This window comes from Xenopus laevis, chromosome 2L (assembly GCF_017654675.1).
Source record: "Xenopus laevis strain J_2021 chromosome 2L, Xenopus_laevis_v10.1, whole genome shotgun sequence".
In the NCBI taxonomy this organism is placed as follows: Eukaryota; Metazoa; Chordata; class Amphibia; order Anura; family Pipidae; genus Xenopus; species Xenopus laevis.
Window position 1 is genome coordinate 82047543 of NC_054373.1, and position 21849 is coordinate 82069391.

The following is a 21849-nucleotide window of genomic DNA, read 5'->3' on the forward strand; positions in this document are numbered from 1 at the left end:
AAGTGCTGCAGAACGTAGAATCTACGATCTGTGGCACTTTGGTCCTTTGATCCACAGAACGTAGATTCTACGTTCTGTGGCACTTAAAGGGTTAAAGAAAGTAAAAATGGGATTTTATATTTTTGCCTTTACATGCCCTTTAATAAAATGCTAAATAACTGAAAAACAACAAACAATTTAAAGGAAGATCAGTCGTAAATTATCTCAGAATATCAATGTCTGCATCATACAGAAAGTTAATTTAAAGGTGATCAACCCCAATAATGCTCTACTATTAATGTGTGATGTCGTTAATGGGTGGATTTTGAAGTTCTAAAACCATTGGTAGTCATTTCTGATGCAATATAGAAAGGGACACACAGCTGTTCTGAAATGTCGAAATAAAGATAACTTTAAGAAGCTCTAATAGCACAGGGAATCATGTTGCAGGATTGTCCACCCATATAAGCACAATGAAAATTGTATGGGGACATGTATATAGCTGGCTTTAGTGAGATAACAACCTTTGTGCTAATTATTGTCAGATTAAGTGATTAAAAGCTTTCAGCACAAAAAATTACATGTTCCTGAAATAAACTGCATTTTCTGCTCATCATTGACATTGTTGTTGGGCTTTCCATAAATGCCTGATAATTATGTGTTATGCCACAGTAGTAACATGTGCACCTAAAGCTGGCCATTGAAGCAAAGATCCAATTGTACAAATCATCGTACGATCAGACTTTCCCATCTCCCGACCTGCCACTAACCATTCCGATCAAATAAAGTAGAAAAGAACAGATCAGCCAATGTTCTGCCTCTGACAGCAATCCTACGAAAGTTATGTCCGAACAAAGCTAGTGACAGTTTCCCTCTGAAAATCGTACGATTGGCACTACATGCAGAGATATTATCAGCAGCCAACAGAAATCTTTTAACATGTCCCATTGACCAACCGACCAATGTCCGCCGGATGAAAAATGTCGGGACTCTACACACACGGTCCGAAAATCGTACAAATCCTCGATTTGTACGATCAGATCTTTGCGTCTATGGCCAGCTTAAATCTCACCTGCCAGCTATTGACTTTCTAATATAAATATCAATTAGCCTTTTTAGTTTATGAATTATTTCCTTATTCTGACTCGTTCTAGCTTTCAAATAGGGGTCACTGACTTCATCTAAAAATTAAATGCTCTGTAAGGGTACAAATGTATTGGTATTGCTAATTTTTTTTACAGATTTTTCTATTCAGACCCTCTGCTATTAATGTTCGCTCTATGTTGGCCCTAGCAACCAAATTGATGAAATTACAAACTGGATAGCTGCTGAACAAATAGCTAAATAATTTAAAAAAACAAATAATAAAAATTGAAAACCAGCAGAAAATTGTCTCAGAACATCACTCTCTGCATCATACTAAAGGTTAATTTTTACAAGTGAACAAGCCTTTTACTTAGGGGCAAATTTACTTAAGGTCGAATATCGAGGGTTAATTAACCCTCAACATTCGACTGCCGAATTGAAATCCTTCGACTTCGAATATCGAAGTAGCCCATTCGATGGTCGAAGTAGCCAAAAAAAACATTTGAAACTTTTTTTTCCCCTCTATTCCTTCACTCAAGCTAAGTAAATGGGCCCCTATATGTTGCTGGTGCATAAAATCAGAATATGTAAGGTGAAACTGTTAGCAAAGGATTTGTTTCTAAATGGGAAAATAAAGCTTAAAATCTGATGGTTATTGGAGCTTTTACATCCTTTTTCTATGGTTATCTAGGGATTGTCTAGGATTTTTTTTTAAAAACTGTGTTTGCTTCTGAAGCTCTAATACCATTTATATAAATAAGCTCACCTATAACAGTAGTATCTTCTATGCAGAGCTGTAGGCAGATCATCCTGGGATCCCATAGGCTGTAGGGTAGAGGGGGGTCCCCAACCTTTTTTACCCGTGAGCTACATTCAGATGTAAAAAGAGTTGGGGAGCAACACAAGCATAAACAAATCTTCCTGGGTGGGACAAAATAAGTGCTGTGACAAAATAAGTGCTGGTGGTTCCAAATCTGGGGGACCTGGAGTTGCAGGGGTCGCCAGTCTACAGGAAAATTTTGGGGTCAGAGTTGGGGTAATGTTGCATCGAATACAGGATTCTGCTAAGATTCTGCCTTTTCCAGCAGGATTCATATTTGGCCAAATCCAAGTGCCTGTCAAAACCAAATTCGAAAAATCAAGTGACTTTTCGTCACACAAACAAGGAAGTCAAAAATCTTTTAGCTGCACATGCAGTGTGCGGTTCTCTTTCCTTCGTTCCCCAAAATATACATATGCAAATGAGGGTACAAATTCATTATTTTGCCCGAATCTAAAATATTAGATGCATCTCTACTATTTAGAGAGCTAGTTAGGGTAAGGCTAGAAGCACACAGAACATATGATTAACTACAGAAGCAGAGAAGAGCTGATGTGCTCCCATCCGCTCATTTTTAAAGTGCACAGACATGGCGTCAGCCTGTAAGAATACACTGCATAGATTTCTGCACATAAATACCAAAGCATAACATTGCACCATGCTTATTATTATTGTTAACATTTATGTATATATCTTTTGAAAACAGAAAGTTTGGGAGAAAGTCGGACAGACTGTGGGAGAGAATTGCAGAGGAGGGGTGCAGCCCTTGCAAAGTCTTGAATGCGAGCATGTGAAGAGGTAATGAGAGGAGAGTTGAGTTGCAGGTCAGTAGAGGAGTGTAGCAAGCGGTTGGGTGAGTATATAGTGATGAGATCAGAGATGTAGGGTGGGGCAGAGTTATGAAGTGCTTTGAATGTCAGGGTCATTAATTTGAATTTTATTCTGAAAGGTAAGGGAAGCCAGTGTAGGGATTGGCAGAGTGGTGTGGCAGAGAAGGAACTGTTGCTGAGGTTTATGAGCCTCGCAGCAGTATTCATTATGGACTGTAGAGGTGACAGTCTCTGGAGGGGAAGGCCAATTAAAAGAGAGTTACAGTAGTCTAGACGTGATATGACAAGAGAGTGAATAAGAATTTTGGCAGCATCTTGGGTGATAAATGATCGTATTTTGCATATGTTCCTTAGGTGGAAGTGACAAGAATTAATAAGTGACTGGATATGAGGAGTGAAGGACAGGGCAGAATCTAGGATAACCCCAAGGCACCGGGCCTGGGGAGATGGGGTGATAGTGGAATTGTTAGCTATGATGGATACTTCCGGTATGTTAATGGTGTTAGTTGGAGGGAAAAGAACCACTTCTGTTTTAGAGAGGTTTAATTTAAGGTAGCGTTGCAACATCCAAGTAGAGACAGCAGACAGGCAGGAGGAGACCCAAGTTAGGAGTTCTGGGTTGAGATCAGGAGAGGAGATATAGATCTGAGTGTCATCAGCATAGAGGTGGTAGTGGAAACCATACGAGTTGATTAGTTTGCCGAGGAAGGAAGTATAGAGGGAGAATAATAAGGGGTCCAGGACAGAGCCTTGAGGAACCCCAACAGAAAGAGGAAGGGGAGAAGATGCTACTCCATTGTAGGAGACACTAAAGGAAAGATTAGTGAGGTAAGAAGAGAACCAGGACAGGGCCATGTCACGAAGGCCAAGTGAATGGAGGGACCAGAGAAGAAGAAGACGGTCTACAGTGTCAAATGCAGCAGAGAGATCAAGTAGTATTAGTAGTGAGAAGTGATTGTTGGCTTTAGCAGTTAAAAGGTCATTAGTTAGTCGGGTTAGGGCAGTTTCAGTGGAGTGTTGTTGCTTAAAACCAGATTGTAGGGGGTCCAGCAGGTTATTGTCAGAGAGGAATGAAGTTAGTCTGTTGTAGACTAGGCGCTCAAGTAGTTTAGAGATGAAAGGTAGCAGAGAGAAAGGCCGGAGGTTATCAAGATTGGATGGATCAAGAGAGGGTTTTTTCAGAATGGGGGTGACAGGAGCATGTTTTAGTTGAGAAGGAAAGGTTCCCATAGAGAGCGAGAGATTAAATAGATGCGTTAAGGCTTTGGTTAGATGGGGATTGGCATTGTGGAGAAGTGTTGAAGGAATAGGATCAAGCGGGCAGGTGTAAGGTGAGAGGAGGCCAACAGTTTTGAGACTTCCTCATCAGTGACAGGGGTGAAGGAACACAGGTGAGACTGGGGAGTGTCGAGGGAGGGTGATAGAAGTCTAGGGGTGTTGAGTAGTGTAATATCACTTCTAAGTGTCAATTTTGTTTTTGAAGTGTTTTGGCAATATCTTGAGCAGTGACAGATGGGCATGGAGGGGTGGGGAAAGAAGAGTGTTAAAGGTGGAGAAAAGTTGTGCTGTTTTTTTTTTAGAAAGTAAGTTAATGAGTGAAGTAAAGTATTTATGTTTGGCTTGGGAAAGGCCGGTGTGATAGGAGCGTAGGGCAGATTCGTAGCTCCAAAGTCTGATTCTAAGCGAGATTTGCGCCAGTGACACTCAAGTGCATGTGAGTGTCTTTGGAGTACTTTTGTATAAACAGTATGCCAAGGTTGAAGTGGTTTGGGGTCTAGCACGTTTAGCTTTTATCGGTCTGTGTATGGGGGGCCTTAATGATGCAATAACCCCACCCTAGCATCATAACTCCACCTACTTCAATGTGTCTGCCTCTTATGTCACCACTGCCCCACCCCCAATGCTATCCGGCCCACCCCCTTTGTTGGGGTTTAGGCGCTAACAAAAGTGGCAACTCTACTTACTGCGCATAAGCACATCTAACGAATACAGGGAAATTACAAAAACTGGGGTAATGGCATATAGTGATGGGAGTCTAGGGTGACAAAATTGTTACCAACAGCTAGGTGGGTATAAACTGGGGTCTTTCAAAGAGACCACTTGTTTCAGCTGATCATCAACAGACACAATTTACGGCACTGCAGTAAGTGTCAAGCACCTAAAAGTGCCTAGTATCCAGCAATAGGAGTATTCAATAAAACACTATCTTATCAGCGCACAAGCATAGACTTAACAAGTATACAAATATCTAAACGTTTCCGTGCGTATTTGGAAGAAACAACAGTTGTGACCCAACTCTCCACATTTTCGTACGCTGTTCTGGCAAAACCATAAGAGCTGTTATAGGCTCATGACATACAGTAAGAGTGAGTGTGACAGTGGGTGCAATGCATTGTATGTCCGGCCATGAGGAGGAAGAGGAGGTGGTTGCCGGCGATGATGGTGGAAGAGGAGGAGGCGCTCAGCTGTAGCTGCTGCTTCTGTTCATGACGCAGGAGAAACGCACCACCGGCTAAAGAGAGACATTACGAGACTGAAAGAAGGGAATATTTATGTGTGCATATGGGAAATCATTACCGAGTCATACTGTCGAGAGCATAAAGCTTCAACCACTGACAAGCCATTGAAGTGGCGGATAACAAGATAACTGGACAGTCCTAGAGAGGGTGAAAAAAAAACAGGCGCGGGAGGCGACGTGAAGAAGTTTTCATGCATATGAAGTTGTGGGGGAGGACATAAAGGAAGCTAGAAAAAAAAAAAAAAATAAACCAGGAAAGCAGAGTCCGCCCGACCGCACCGTTCCGCATAGCTTTCCTCCACACATTCCCTCTGTGTATGACTTAATGGGATTATTATTGGGAAGGTGCGTGTACCTCTAAATGTATGTGGTTTGCCCCCTTCTTATTTGCACTTCTGTTATGACCAAAAGGCCGGCTCTTTTTTATCTCCAGCGGGGGAGGATAGCTCACTAGTTTGCGGTGAGTAAATGGCCGTCAGTGGCAACATATGAAACCATTTTTACAGTGCACCTTGTACCCGTTCTTCTGACATTCTATTTAATTGCTTGTTGGTTACCTGGCCCGGAGGAATTTTATTTTTTTTGATTTTGAGGATTAACTAGGGGAGGGGGGTTCCCCCCAACTTACAGCAGTTTGGCCGTCTTAGTATGTGATTTATTTAACACATGCGCAAATTTTCCTGTAACGTTCCCATAGCGAGGCAATGTTGCACCATAGAGCTTTAGCAGGGCTTCTGGGAGTTGTAGTTGGGCGGGAGCGCTAGCCTAAAATGACAACGTTGCATTGTAGGAGAGTGATCCCTGTAGTGGCCCGAACGCATTATCCACGTAACATTACCGTCCCCAGCAGCAACTAGCCAGTTACTTTATGGCAACGCGGACTGTTATCTCTCCATTACATATTGCTCCTGGCAGCTGCGTAGGCCTTATGTCTGGGTTTAGTCATGTAACATGAATGAACTGATAATAAGTATATAATTTGCCTCCACCCTTGTATTTTCCTCCCTTTTTGATATAATATGAAACTGTAAAGGAAAATGGCTGACGTCTCTGCACTCCCCCCATCCTGTCTGGGGCTGACTGAGAATGATCTAGCACTCCTCCTCTTCCTCTCTCCTCCTCCTCTAGAGGCTATTGCTGCCCGAACTCTTCCTCCTTTTTGCCCGTTCTGCCCCCATTTGTTTCCCTTTTCTACATTAACCCGTGCTTGTCCTCAGCCGTATTGAGGAGACTGGAGCCACCCACCTCTGACCTCCATAACCCTTACATTCTCCTCTATGTAACCGAGCATTTCCATTTGTATTTCTCTCCCTCCCTTTGCCCTCTTGCCTCCTCCCCTTTCTGTCTTCTCTTCTGCTTACGGCCAAGCGCCATTATTGAGGTGGAGTGATTTTGAGGGGTGGGTGGGGAAAGGCGAGAGACATGTAGGCCCTGCCTGCAATTCTAGGCCTCTGCCTAATTTATTTAAATTCCTTCGCTACTTCACCTTACACGAATAACCTAACAGTGCTTGTTACAAATACCCGACGCCCCCCTCTCCCCCACCTGTTCACTTTGCCACATTAAAGCCAACATGCCCTAAAATAAAGACGGAAGCTGCTGGAAATGTAAGTAAATTCCATATTGGGCCTAGTGTAGGAAGGGCTGCTGAATTCTTTACATGGTTAGGTTTGTCACTGCAGTAAAACTGTTTAAGAATAAGGAAGAGAGTAAATCTGTTTTAAACCTCAGACTTTTATCTTGTAGTTTTTGGATAAGGGCTTGTATAAAGGAAATATCTCCAGTTTTGATATAGAATCATTTTTATTTCTCTAACTTGTTCATTAAGACCCTCAGGTTGGGATGTAGGGATATGATCTGTCATCTGGAAAACCTCAAGTATCTTCTAGATAAGGGGTCTCTCCGTAATTTGAATCTCCATACCTTGCCTACAAAAAAAACTATTTAAACAGTAAATAACCCCAAAAGGATTGTTTTGCCGCTTATCATGATTAATTATGTCTTAGTTGGGATTTTGTACATGGTACTGTTTTATTATTACAGAGAAAATGGAAAATTATTTTTAGAATTGTTTTAGTCTATGGGAGATGGCTTTCCAGAAATTCTGAACTTTCAGGATAATGGGTTTCTGGGTTAACAGATCCCATACCTGTACATAATCCTGAAGAGGTTACTTATAGCTCAGGTTGTTGTTTTTGTTCATTGGTCTTTCATTTACCTACATCTCAGAACTCATCTCTATATACTCACCCAACCGCTTACTACACTCCTCTACTGACCTGCTACTCAACTCTTCTCTCATTACGTCCTCACATGCTCACATTCAAGACTTTGCAAGGGCTGCACCCCCTCCTCTGGAACTCTCTTCCATGGTCTGTCCGACTTTCTCCCAACCTTTCTGCTTTCACGAAATCTCTGAAAACGCACTTCTTCCGAGAAGCCTACCCTCACTCTGCTTAACTACCAAACACAACACCACATACAGTACCACATTTCTCACCCACTTAATTCGATCTTGCCCTCTCCCACACCTTGTGTATTACTCCCTTCCCTTTAGAGTGTAAGCTCTTTCTGTATAGGGCCTTCCTCACCTTTTGTACCAGTATTGATTGTGATGTATGTAACTCCATATGTTCTATGTATAGAATTCATGTTAAGTTGTATAATCGCATTTACTTTACAGTGCTACGCAATATGTTGGCGCTATATAAATACATGTTAATAATAAATAATAAAATAATAATAAAATATCTCCTAGGTTAAGTGCTTTCTAGATGTGGGTTCACACCTCTGTTTGTAGAAAAGCATTTGTTCAGTCTCCCTCTTATTTTATAACAAGATTGAGATACAAGTATGTGATCTGTTATTCAGAATGCTTGGGACCTGGGGTGTTCTGGATAGGGGGCTTTCCATAATTTGCATCACCATACAAAAAGTAAGTCTACAAAAAAAGTATCCTTTAAATAAATCCAGTAGGATTTTTTTGCCACCAATATGGATCGTTCGCTTCGTTAGGACCATGTTTTATTAATACAGACAAAAAATAGCATTATTTGCTTAAATGGAGTTTATGGGAGGTGCCTTCCCAATATTTGGAGATTCTGGATAATGGGTTTCCGGATCAGGCATCCCATACCTGTATTTTTAAAAAATGCAATTGAATTAGTCATTCTGTCATCCCAACTTGCCTTCAGGCTCCACGTTACAGTAGTTTAAGCCCCACTATAGTTTATGAACCCAGATTTAGGTTTACTTATGTGTGAACCCTATAAATGTATGTTTGCTGTAACCAACATGAACTTCAAATATCTGAAGCTGTGTTTATTAGAACCATTTAAAATCACTTCAAATATCTGAATCTATTTTTTTTAGAACCATTCAAAATCATTAGCCACTAAATTAGACAACACTTTATCACCTGCATTTCAAATCTTTTATCAATTTGACATTGTTTGTTTCATGTGTTTTAAAAAGGCAATACACCTTCTGTCGTCATCCTCCCTGATCTTTGGTGTGGCACACACCATGTTGATGGCTTGTACTCCAGCCCATTACCATTGTTAGTTTCTAGTCATGTGGATGCTGGGCTTTCTAAATGTAAACATTGTGGCTAAGAGTTGTGGCATATGGGAAGATTGTCGCCTGCGATAAATCTTAGCTACTGCGGACGGCTAATCTCCCCAAAATGCCTTCTCACTGGCAAGAATGTGAATCGCCGGTGGGATGGCATAAGTGTCGCTTAGGTTGTCTGAAGTTTCCTCACAAGTGACACGTATGCCTTCCTGCTAGTTGGAAGGCACTTCATGGAGATTGGTCGCCCACAGTAGAGAAGATTTACAGATATTTAATACTGCAGCATTGGTCCTAAATGCAATTAGAATATGAATAATGCCTAAAGCTCTTGCAACATACACACGTCTTAGATACTTGGGGATATGATCTTGTTCTTATGTTGATCCAAAAAGACTTTAGATTTGAAATGCATAGTGAGCTTTACATGACAGGAATTGAACTACACAGATGCACAATATAGCATTTGTTGGTTCACAGTCCGAGATCATTGGCTATTTTTGGTGTTTTCCATTTGTTGGCAGTGTTAGTTGACTTGTGATGTTCGTCTGCCATGCCACAGGCGATTTTTCATTCTAGCAAGCAGAAGACAGGGGGAAGCCGTTCGGGGAGGTTAGTAGTCCCAAAGAAGAGGCTATTAGTCGCCAGGCCACTCAATTTCCCCGAACCTCCCAATGTGACCTTACCCTAAGGCATTGAATTATACAGATGCATAATATAGCATTTTTTGGTTCACAGTCTGAGATCAGAGGCTATTTTTGGTGTTTTCCATTTGCTGGCAGTGTTCGTTAACCTGTGTTGTTCGTCAGCATGTCAAATACTACTATGCATTGGTGGAAAACAAAAACTCCATGTTGTGCCATAGAAAGGATTTTGGAAAAAGGAAAGGAACAATGGCTTTTATATACAAGGCAGATTCTGGAAGCTGAGCTAGAAAAATTTTGTAAACATAAAGTGAAAAATGTTCCGGTTGGATCACCAATATAATTCTGGTGACCTGTATTCCAAAAGCCTTGTGCAATTTTGCTTAGTTTCTTTGTAGACCTGTATAGTTTGACTTCCTTGTTCTTTACGTACCATTTGGCAAAATGGCCCACTCATTTAACCATAACTTTATGTAGTTGTCTTTTTATCCTCAACAAGTGATTTGTAGTATTAATTGGATTAGAATGAATTACTTGCATGCTTCCTGTATTAGACAAATGTATTAGGACACACACAAATCTGTACTTTGTATAGTGGCTAATTTATGTATTTGTTATTCCATCATATTATATTCATATTGTGGTTAAAGTCAAAAAGACCAAACCGCTTGCTTTTAGAAAGACTCCTACATAGTAGCTTTGTTACTCTGTAACATAGACCTACCTGACCATTTGAAATTATGCAGTTGTTTGGGATTACCTCTGTATTGAGTAGATCAGTACAGCTGGAAAACGAATACACTACAAAACACGAATACACTAAGGAACACTGATAAATCCCCCTACCCAGTACCCTACATAGTGCCCCTCCCTGCTCCCCCCGCTGCATGGGTGATAACATGCGCTTACTTGGCACCTATAGATGTTGTCATCAATTGGGGGGGGCAGGGGAGGCGGACTCTGTAGGGTACTGAGTAGGGGTTTCTATTAGTGGGGGAGGTTCTCCTTTAACCTTCACAATTAAAGGCACAGTAACACCAAAAAATGTAATGTTTTAAGGTAAATGGTCTTTCTGAAGCAAACACCCTGCACATCAACAATATATGCACAAATAGCTTTTAGACTCTTAATTATTGTTATAATTATAAGCACCAAAAATATTCTGTAGTCCAGTGAAGCACACACGCATCAATTCTTTCCTTCTTATCACCTGTTTACGACCAGGAAAGTATTCAGTTCGGGATTTGGCTGAATCCTGTGTGAGGTATTTTGGGTTAGGCTGAACCTCAAAAAGTAGGATTTGATTCATCACTAGGACACCCTGTCCAAACAAATTTATAGGTTAAAAACAATCTATAGTAGCAATGCACCAAATTTGCACTTTATTTTTGTAGTATTTATAGGATTAGTATTTGAATGAGTTTACAAAAAACCTGAAAAAAATCTGAAACCTTGAATGAAATTAAAGTTTAAAGGAATTGTACAGTGTAAAAATAAAAACTGGGCAAATAGGCTGTGCAAAATAAAAATTTTTTTTTAATATAGTTAGGCAAAAATGTAATGTATAATGGCTGGAGTGACTGGATGTCTAACATAATAGCCAGAACACTACTTCCTACTTTTCAGCTCTCTTGATTTACACTGACTGGTTACCAGGCAGTAACCAATCAGTGAGTTGAGGGGTGGGGGCACATGGGTCATATCTGTTGCTTTTAAATCTGAGCTGAATGCTGAGGATCAATTGGAAACTCACTGAAAAGATATGTACCATGTGGTTTATTAGACATCTGTTCACTCCAGCCTTTATATATTACATTTTTGCCTAGCCAACTGTATTGCAAACATTTTTTATTTTGCACAGCCTATCTATTTACACAGCTTTTATTTTCACACTGAACTGTTCCTTTAACAAAGAATTGGGCTCCAAATGCTTTACTTCTGAGCCATCAAGTCCACCAAAGCCCGTTTGCAGTCAATGGGGGTCATTTATCAACACTGAGCAAATTTGCCCATGGGCAGTAACCCACGGCAACCAATCAAATTGCTGCATTCATTGTTCTACTTGCAGCTGGCTTCAAAAAGCTAATCACTGATTGGTTGCTATAGGTACAGATTGCTGGAATCGCAAAATGGAGAGCTGCTAAATAACTCTGCAAATTGTCTCAATATCGGTCTCTACATCATACCAAAAGTTAACTCCGAGGTGAATTGCCCATTTAAGGTGTAGCAATCCAAATTATGACAGGACCCCTTATGCAAAACCCCCCAGCTCCTGAGAATTGTGGATCGCAGGCCTCATACCTGTAGAACATGACATGACAACAGGGATAAATGATAAAATAATTAACCTAATTTAAAAGCAAAAGTGAGGGTAGACTGGCAAAATATTATTTAACACAGGAATTCAGTGTGCCTCAAGACAAGTCTCTACATTGGCTTAAGAAACTAAATGAGAATTTAGTGAAGTATAAGAAACGTATTGCTTTTTTTTTTTTAATTAGGGACCCTTCTTAAAGAACCCCAGACAGGGTGCCAGGGTTGAGCACAAACCACAAAGACAAACTTCCCAAGAAACCTTCAGAGTAGGACACAGTCTTTAATGTATTTACACATATACTCATTCACTTAATCAGAAAACGCTGTTTAAGGTGGCCATAGACGCACAGATATATTACAGAACTTGGTGCGTGTAAGGTGGGAAAAGAGCCGACCGATGTCGGCAGAAGACTTTGATATCGGGCGGCTTGTCGAGGCTGGATAGGTGATTTTGAAGGCACCCAAACATCAGTCATTGTTAGTACTGAATCATCAGATACAGGTAGAATTCTATTGTTTCTACCTGTGTATCTGACGATTCAGCAAACAATCTTTTTTGGAAAGATCTTTTCCAAGAAAGATCGTAATTATCAAGGCTATGGCCACCTTTAGTAATGGTCTCTGTTTTGTTCCCTCACAACCGCCTGAACCTTTGGGTACGTTATGTGCAATTTATAGTTGCATTTGAATACTGCTATTGAAAGATCATCTGTTTCACTGTAAATAAACCCTCCTTACCCCACATTCAATTGCTTTATTATGGCTACTTATAACAGTGACGGCAAGTTTGCTTTGTCCTTTGAAGTACCTTATTTTTATTTTATAACTTGCCTTGCGATTGGCATTGTATGTACTGTCTGTTTTTATGGATGATAATAAATTGAGCAGAACTATAAGTTCTATGCAGGATGTTGTCTAATTGCAGAGAGATTTGACTGAACTGGAGAACAGGGCAGCAAATTGACAATTGAGGTTTACTGTTCATAAATACAACGGAAGGGGCAAAACAACATACATTCTAGTTATACACTAAATTGACTTGTTTTGAAGGTCTCCTTAATTGATGGAGATGAAATGGAAGGACAAGGGCAAACATAATTCTGAATAGATTATGCTTTGAGTGTATTAGCCAGTGTTGAGGAGTGCCTTATTTGGCCTGTGGTTATATCTGATTTTTGTTGAATTGTGCACTTTGCCATTTGCCCGATATTGACAAAGCACTTGTGTCAAGACCCTTATGCACTCTTCAACTCTTTCAGATTACCTTGTTTTGGAGTTCCAAACATGTTATGCCAATGGGCTATTAAAGTGTGCTCTGTAGATATCCTTACCGCTGTGGCCCCAACCCTTTTTTACCCATGAGCCAGATTCAAATGTAAATAAAGTTTGAGAAGAATATAAACATTCATAAAGTCCCTGGGGATGCCAAATATGGTCTGTGATTGGCCATTTGGTAGCCCCTATGTGGACTGGCAGCCTACAGGAGGCTCTGTTTGGCAGTATACATTTTTATGCAACTAAAACTTGCCTCCAAGCCTGGAATTCAAAAGTAAGCACCTGCTTTGAGGCCACTGGGAGCAACATCCAAGGGGTTGGTGAGCAAAATGTTTCATATGAGCCACTAATTGGGAATCACTGCCTTACAGTAACTCAGCTTGACTGTTAAATGAATGGGGGATTTGTCTGGTCTCTTGTGAGTAGCTGTATTGCCTTAAAAAATTGAACCATTGATTTCCTATATTCACAACGTGTGTGTGTGTATTGTATAAGTGTAGTGTGGGTCAACTATTTATTAACCCATGCCTACCCAAATCCTCCTGTAACCAACCTAAAACAAGATCCGCACGGTGCACAAACATGCTTTATGTACACACACCCAACCAATCCAGTCTGATGTCTCTAAAGGGGGCAGGCACAAGTTTATAAGAGAGTGTGGCCAGGAAGCATTAAATGTTCATGAGCTGGGCTATGATTTCAGCAGAGGGGGTGCACTGGCATAATTAGTCCTTAACCTGCTGTGTGGTGGGTAATATGTAGGTCTAACCCCACTCACCCTGTGGTTTTTAAGCTTGTCACTGAATTACTAATGTGTATGTATTTATGATGTGTGGGTCTGGAATTTCCTGAAATATACATGTCCTCTTTCCTACTAATGACCAACCTTGCATTCCTCTAGTTTTTAAACTTCAAGGAATTGTTCAGTGTAAAAATAAAAACTGGGTAAATAGTTCTAAAAAAGGTTTCTCATATAGTTAGCCAAAAATGTAACATATAATGGCTGGAGTGACTGGATATGTAACATAATAGCCAGAACACTACTTCCTACTTTTCAGCTCTCTTGGTTTACACTGACTGGTTACTCTGGTTACCAGGCAGTAACCAATCAGTGACTTGAAGGGGGGCCACATGGGTCATATCTGTTGCTTTTGAATCTGAGCTGAATGCTGAGGATCAATTGCTAACTCACTGAGCAGTTATGTCCCATGTGGCCCCACTTCAAGTCGATGACTAACTCAGAGTAATAGAGCTGAAAAGCAGGAAGTTGGATTCTGGCTATAATGTTAGACATCCAGTCACTGCAGCCTTTATACATTACATTTTTGCCTAACTAACTATTATTAGAAACCTTTTTTATTTTGCACAGCCTATCTATTTACGCAATTTTTATTTACACACTGAACTGTTCCTTTCAACTTAAATGTAGCATTTACGTGCAAGGTCAGCTGCAGATTGTATGTATGGACAGTTTAATATGATTTACAATCTGTTAACAATAAGTCATACATAACATAGGTTGTGTATCGGAGAACAATGTTACAAAAGCAACACTGGAGCGTTATCCTGTAAGAGGGGTCTAGCATTCCTCAGGAATGTTGATGTTAAATCTTTAAAGTAATAGAAGATAAAGTGTTCTAATAAAGCACTCTGCCTTGTACTGCTGACAAGTTCTTGAATACTTAAAATACTATGCAATGTCATTGGTAGGGTAGGCAAGCATATACCCAGCTAGGAAAAGCAATCAATTTACAGGAAAATGGTCTATCCTTGAAACCCTTACATATATTGTTAGTTCTTTTCAGCAATGTTCTGCTCTGTTGCCCTTTGATACTGTAGAAAGATGCAATCCCATTACTCAGATGGGCAGTTGTGTGTGTGTTTTTTTTTTGTTTTTTTTAAGTAATCAGACTGTTTCCGCACATTTAAAAGTGTTGTTCACAAAAAATTTTCGGTTCAGAAACCAGCTGTTCACCCGAAATAAAGACTTTTTTCATTCACTTACTATTTTCTATTTGTGACTGTTTTTCTAATATTGAAGTTTAATTTATGAACTTCTTATGTCTTTCTGAAGCAGCTCCGGGAGTGCTTCACTGTTCTGCATAGATACATTAGCTGATCTGCAACTGGATCACTGAGCAGCTAGACTGAAAAACCGAAGATTTTATACTTCAAATTTTTGAAAAATATTATGATAGATGTAAAAAAGTTTAATTTCGATGTCAGTATCTCTTTAAAGGTGAACCACCCCTTTCACTGTAATTTCAGAAATAATGTAGTGGGAGCCCGCTGATTAACTGACCAGGGATAAGAATGGACTTCAGCTACATAGTTGTAAAGGTCAGAACCAGAGAACAGAACAGAGAAGGGATCAGTGACCCCCCCCCCCATTTGAAAGCTGGGAAGAGTTTGAAGAAAGCAAATCATTAAAAAGCTATAAATAAGAAAAAATTAAAGCTAATTGAAAGGTTGCTTAGAATTAGCCATTCTATAACATACTAAACACCCCTTTAACTTTGCCAGAGCTGTAGTGAAAAGCTTTGACTCCCATCTAATTGCATTCCAGTTTTATATTTAAAGGAGCAGTTCAGTGTGAATAAAAACTGTGCAAATAAAAAATGTTATTAATATAGTTAGTTAGCCAGAAATGTAATGTATAAAGCCTGGAGTGACTGGATGTCTAACATAATAGCCAGAACACTACCTCCTGCTTTTCAGCTCTCTAACTCTGAGCTAGTCAGCGACTTGAAGGGGGGGGGGGCACATGGTACATTTCTGTTCAGTGATTTTGCAAATGATCCTCAGCATTCAGCTCAGATTCAAAAGCAACAGGTATGACTCATGTGGGCCCCCTCAACTCTCTGGTTACTGCCTGGTAACCAGTGTAACCAGTCAGTGTAAACCAAGAGAGCTGAAAAGCAGGAAGTAGTGTTCTGTTTATTATGTTACACACCCAGTCACTCCAGCCTTTATGCAGAAATACTATAACAGGAAAAAGTGTGGAAGTAAAAGACAGAACTCTGTCTGTTAATTGGCTCATGTGACCTAACAAGTATGGTTTGTTTGGTATGTTTGTGTGCACAGTGAATCGTACGATCCCAGGGGGCAATTTTCTATTTATGATTACCCAATGGCACATACTATTAGAAAAGTATATTATTATTATGAAAATGGTTTATTTACATGAAGCAGAGATTTACATATGAACTGTTTTATGCAATATCTTTGCTGGGGGGGGTATAGTTTTCCTTTAACACGCATGTAAAAAATGCCAAAGTGTTACACTATTCTATGCAGTAGAAGGGTGGATCCATCAACCATGGAAGGTAAAGAGAGCACTTAAATTATATATTTGGTGTAAATGTCCCATAGATTAAAAGTTTTATTTTTTTATTTACTGAACAACGGCCTGTCAATGAAGACAGTTAAAGTTCTTAAATTAATTAATACATTTTTATTCTACCTGCAGTCTCTGCTTTCCTGGATATTAATCATATTTGTCAGCATTTTAAACCAAAATGGTTAATCAAAAATGTATTCAGGGGAAAAAAGTACTATGCATTTTAACATACAAAATATTTTCCAGTTGCATATCTTGTATCCATCATGTAATTATTATTTTGTATTATTTCATTGATGCTTTACTTATGCATATGGTTACAAAATATTTTTTCTTCCCACAGGTTATGCAATGGTCTCTGCAAAAAACTTTATGCTTGAGGTGGAGCTTCGTAAGAAAAACTTATGCTGGCTCAGCATTAAGAGGACTATAATTTCTTTACTTGCTACAGCTACATAAACAGACAAAATTGCAAAGATCTGCCCTGTGTCGAGTATGACAGCCACGACCCGTGGCTCTCCAGTAGGAGGGAATGAAAGCCAGGGCCAAGCACCTGATGGACAGTCCCAACCTCCACTCCAGCAGAATCAGGTATGTATCCATTTAGTCACCTATCACAGCCAAAATCGCACACGTATCAACAATCTGACCAGTACAATCTAAACATGTTTTATCAAATTACATATGTTTTTTTGTAAAAAAAACCAAAAAAAAAAACTGCAGGTTTAAAAAAAAAAAAAAAAAAAGAAATAATCCCTTACTTTGTCAAATGAATGGTTTCTTTCACTGAGGGAGACCATACAATGACTATAACAGTGACTATAACATGCAAAGTTCATGAGCATGCTCAGATTGTAGCACTGCCCTAAGAATTCTACCCAGAATCCCTAGGCTAGAAATGTTGTACATTGTTTTGGGCTTCTACAGTATACCAGCCCAAGGCAACCACAGCCGTTTAAGCTGGCCATAGATGTAAAGATTTTTGAAAGATCTTTTCGTTATCGCGAGACCACGATTATCTCGAAACGATCGTTTAAATGTCCGGATTTGTCCATCAACTTAAAAGACCGTTTCAGGCGATATTGCCAGGAAAACTGAGAGTAGATGCCTGCTTGGCCCTGCAAACATAGATAGATTGCACTGGGACCGATAACATTTTTTTTAACCTGGCCGATCAATTTTCTGACAGATGTCGGACGAAAAATCGTTCGATTCCCACTAACTTCACGATAATTTGACGGATTGGTTGGATTTCGCTAAAATCGGTCATCCACCAAAGAAAACTCTTTTTGTCCATGGAGACCTTTACAGTAAAGATCTGTGCCTCTGAAGATGCCCCAGTAGCTCCCAATCTTCTTTTGCTGATTCACTGCCAACACATTCTTTGTGCTGCTGTCAGTTTCCGAGCTTATCAAAATATACAGTACACATAGAATACAAATGTCACAACATAAGGCTTATTAGTAATTAACAGGAACAAGGTGAAGCAGAGCACACTCTAATAGCTTCCCAGAGAACGCCTGGTGCACAGGGTAGAGGTACGGCAACCCCCAATATATAGTAGAATGAGAAAAACTCTGGCACTCGAGGCAAGTGAAATGCAGGGTGTCCCCTTGCTTTTATTTCTTGTGCAACGTTTCGGGATGACCCCCTTTATCAAGCATACATACTGACCATAGTGCAAACCATATAAAGAGTGACCAATTAAATTAATTAGCATACATAATTGGCAACATTCAGTTTGAAAGACAAAGTAATTAATACAAGTAATTACTACATGGCAGCACAGAAACCAGTGCAACTAGCATGATAATTTAATAATCTGCCCTGTAGCCTCAGTTTATATTACAAGTCAGTCTTATTTTCTGCTTGATAATTTGCAACAACCCCTAAGCTTAGCTTAATAGCTGCTCACAGCCCACTGAACAATGTGAGTGTTGCAGACACTGTCCAAGATGGTGACCCACTGTGAAAAGTTTGAAGTCCTGGATCATTGCTGCTATTGAGAAGCTGAAACTTTAAGCTGGTGCAGTATGTAAAATGACATTTTTAGCCATATTTTTAGGGTTAACTTCTCCTTTAAAGGCTATTGTCTCTGGGCTGCGGAAAGAATGTGATTACAGCCTGCTCCAGAGAGAGATTTTTCTGAGGTGCATAGCACCCTTTGGAGAGAAAGTTGGACGCTGAGCTTGTTTGATGTGACATATTTTAATTAAAGTGGAGGTATACCTCCTTGTTCAACATAAGTGCAATGAATAGGGCTTTTGCCCAACATACATTTTAATCACAAAGAATCTTGTTTTTTATTTCTTGAGTTAGACTGGAACCATTAAATTGACACTGCTACATGCTTTTGCGTGGTGAGGTACTGAATTAATTACCAGTGTACGGATAATGCTTTTGCATAATAGACTCCTGCTAACATAACAGTCACAACAAAAAGCGGAGGCAGGAGGGTTGTACATAGGTATTCAGATTGTTTACAAGTATAGATAATGCCAGTTTCCCTGTTTGTGTGTTAAGAAATGACGAAAGCCATAATTTTTTTTTTGTCATTAAAACAATAGCCAAAACAAAATTAGAAGGAACATTGTGTAGGGACCTAGGGTTTTCCAAATAAGGCTATTTTTCTTTAATTTGGATCACCATACCTAATGGCTTACGTTGTAGAGGGGCCGAAATCCACTTGCTGAAAATTGGTGCTATGAGCACACAAGCTGAAGACTCCAGCTGCATATTTTTGAGAGAAACGGATCCCTGTGTGCGATCAGAATGTGTGCTTACTATTTTCAGCAGGCTGATTTCAGCCCCTGCGTGACACTAGCCTTAATAAGGTATGGTGATCCTGATTAAAGAAAAAAAGCTTTATATGGAAAACCCCAGGTCCCTACACAATGTCCCCTCTAATTTTGCTTAGTTACCATCAAGAACAATGTATTTTTTTTTTTAGAAAAAAATAGAATTATTCGCTTAAAATAGACTATGGGAGATGGCCTTTCTGTAATTCATAGCTGTCTGGATGTTGTTTTTTTTCCTGTTATAATCCAATATCTGTATAAGCGGTTTATAAAGGAGAAATAAAGGCTTAATCAGTATGCATGGTTATTTATGTTAGATGTAAAAAATGGTTACATTTCTGGTGTCAGAATCTCTACCATAAAATTGACTTTGCATGCTTCTTATAATTTTGCCATAAAGTATTTGCCCAAAGCTTTTATATAACCTATCTGACTCCCTGTGTTTGTCTGTGAGGGGCTGCCATATTTGTGCAGCAGCAGTCCGTTGGCATTAGAAACTAACTGACATGCTGAGATGGGACAGTCAGGTTTAGGAACCTCAACAACAATTACAAAAACAAAGCTCTCAGAAAAAAACAATCCGCATGACCTATAGGAAACTTTTAATGTACATTCATATTTTAAAATGTGCTGTTTTAGTGTCAGTATCACTTCAAGGACCCACAGTGAGTATAATTAGCAACCTTGGATCCCAGACCAGTGCTCCTCTTTGCTGAAAAATGACCGGCCAGGAATACTATTTCAGTGATCCCTTATGGCTGTTCGCATGTGCAGTAGAGTAGTGTCGGAACTTTGATATAACAGCTGAACTAGAATAGTCTGGGCTGGTGAGCTTTTCATCAAAGAAAGAGACGTGCTGGCCTAGGTTCTGAGCAAGCCAGATTATAATACTGGTTGGTGCCTAAACCCCACCCCCAGGCCAATTGACTGTTGATTGGATACCTCTAAATAAATCTTCTGTAATCTTTGTTTAAATGACTAATTTGTTATGGACACTGATATGGTAAAAGATGCGGCCTCTCTCTTGCGTGCTCTCTCTCTCTCTCCGCATGCACGCTCTCTCTGTCCTTGTGCACTCTCCACGCGCACACACTCTCTCGGGGACTCTCACACTGTCACACTTTCACACAAGAACCTAGAATAAATCATAGTTATGTTTCTCGAAACATGATTCATATTGTAATATTTGTTAGTTACATAGTTAAGCTGCGTTGAAAAAAAAAAAGTCCTTCAAGTTCAACCCCTCCAAATGAAACTGTGCCCACACTCACACCAAACCTTACACACACTCACATAAACTATATATACCAATATCTCCTGATTTTATTATCACAATATGCTATATCATACTTGTCCAAGAAAACATCCACCCATTTGATTATATATTTACCAAGAAATTAAATTATCTATTTAGTGTATCTATTTAGTATACAGGTGTATTCAGGTGTACTGTGTTTTTAATAGCCCAAGTGCTTAAAAGCACCCCTTGAATTGCAGGGCTTTGTCAGGTGATAGTTGCCATGAAAAGTGGAATATCATTTTTCCAGTCAACTGCCACATAAGTGCTTGGAGACTCCTGCTGCATAGGTCAATGGGGGCATTGATGGTGCCTATCTTTGTGTTATTCAAAAACACCCACCTCAAGAATCCTATTACCTATACATGACTTTGGACAGAAATACTTTCAACGAAATCTATTGGTAGGCATAGTTCCATGCCTTCCAGAGGCAACGCAGAAAAGTCCAGTGTATATCTATAAGGGTCGGGGCACACGGGCTGATTCGGGGAGATTAGTCGCCAGGCGACAAATCTCTTCTTTGTGACTAATCTCACCAATCTGCCTTCCGCCGGCTAAAATGAAAATCGCCTGGGGGCAGACACTCGGAGCAATCAATTTTCCGAAGTCGCCCGTAATTGCCTCCGGGAGACGGGGAGTTTCAATTTAAATAATGGGAAACACTCCTTAATACATCATGATAATTGTTGCAAAGTATTTTCAGAAACAAAACTGTTCTGATTTTAAGTTAAAGGGAAACGTGTCAGAATAAAAATGATCTGTTGATGCCCAGTAACAGCGTGTAGTGTGGTATAATAAGATCATAAATTATTCTTTAAAAGCGTTAGCCTCTTTTTTTTAAATTTTTTTATTTATTTATTTATTTTGGTTAAGGGTGGCGAGTTTGCTAGAACTTATGATTTATTATTCCGTTTTCAGCCCTAGCTTTCTGGCTAGGATTCCAGCTATAAACTGAATCGAGCAATCGTCTCAACAATGTTTTAAATAAAGGGCTTGCTTGTGTTTATAACCCTGCTTGTCTGACAACTGAACTAGTTGACTGCATATATTGAATATGAAAACCAGACCTTTAATGTAACAGCAGAAAATATAGAAATAAAAACAACTGGGTATTTGTTTTTTTTTTAAAACATTTGTGTTTGTTTGTAGACCTCCTCACCTGATTCTTCCAATGAAAATTCCCCAGTCAGCCCTCCAGATGAGCATGGCCAGGAAGGGGATGCTCCACCTCAGCTTGAAGATGAGGAGCCTGCTTTTCCTAACACTGATTTGGCCAAGTTAGATGACATGATCAACAGGTAACAAATATATGTGTTTTCCTGCAAAAAATTCTCTGTTCTGCAGTTAGCTGTATCCATATTTTACTGTGAATTTAG

The 21849-nt window shown here is 39.7% G+C and overlaps 1 protein-coding gene across 5 annotated transcripts in view; it reads left to right on the forward strand.

Moving 5' to 3' along the window:
* Nucleotides 1-5000: 5000 nt before the first annotated feature.
* The window catches only part of usp9x.L (ubiquitin specific peptidase 9 X-linked L homeolog), a 116713-nt gene continuing 99864 nt past the window's right edge, over nucleotides 5001-21849 (forward strand). The window contains exons 1-3 of one of the 5 annotated variants that reach the window (XM_041582097.1): nucleotides 5001-5693; nucleotides 16722-16969; nucleotides 21623-21771. In XM_041582097.1, the coding sequence (XP_041438031.1) occupies nucleotides 16874-16969; nucleotides 21623-21771 (245 nt within the window). In that variant the 5' untranslated portion in view covers nucleotides 5001-5693; nucleotides 16722-16873. Of the gene's footprint in view, nucleotides 5694-5763; nucleotides 6841-16721; nucleotides 16970-21622; nucleotides 21772-21849 lie in introns of those variants that run through there. The other 4 variants (XM_018246638.2, XM_018246640.2, XM_018246641.2 and 1 more) reach the window with 4 other exon arrangements.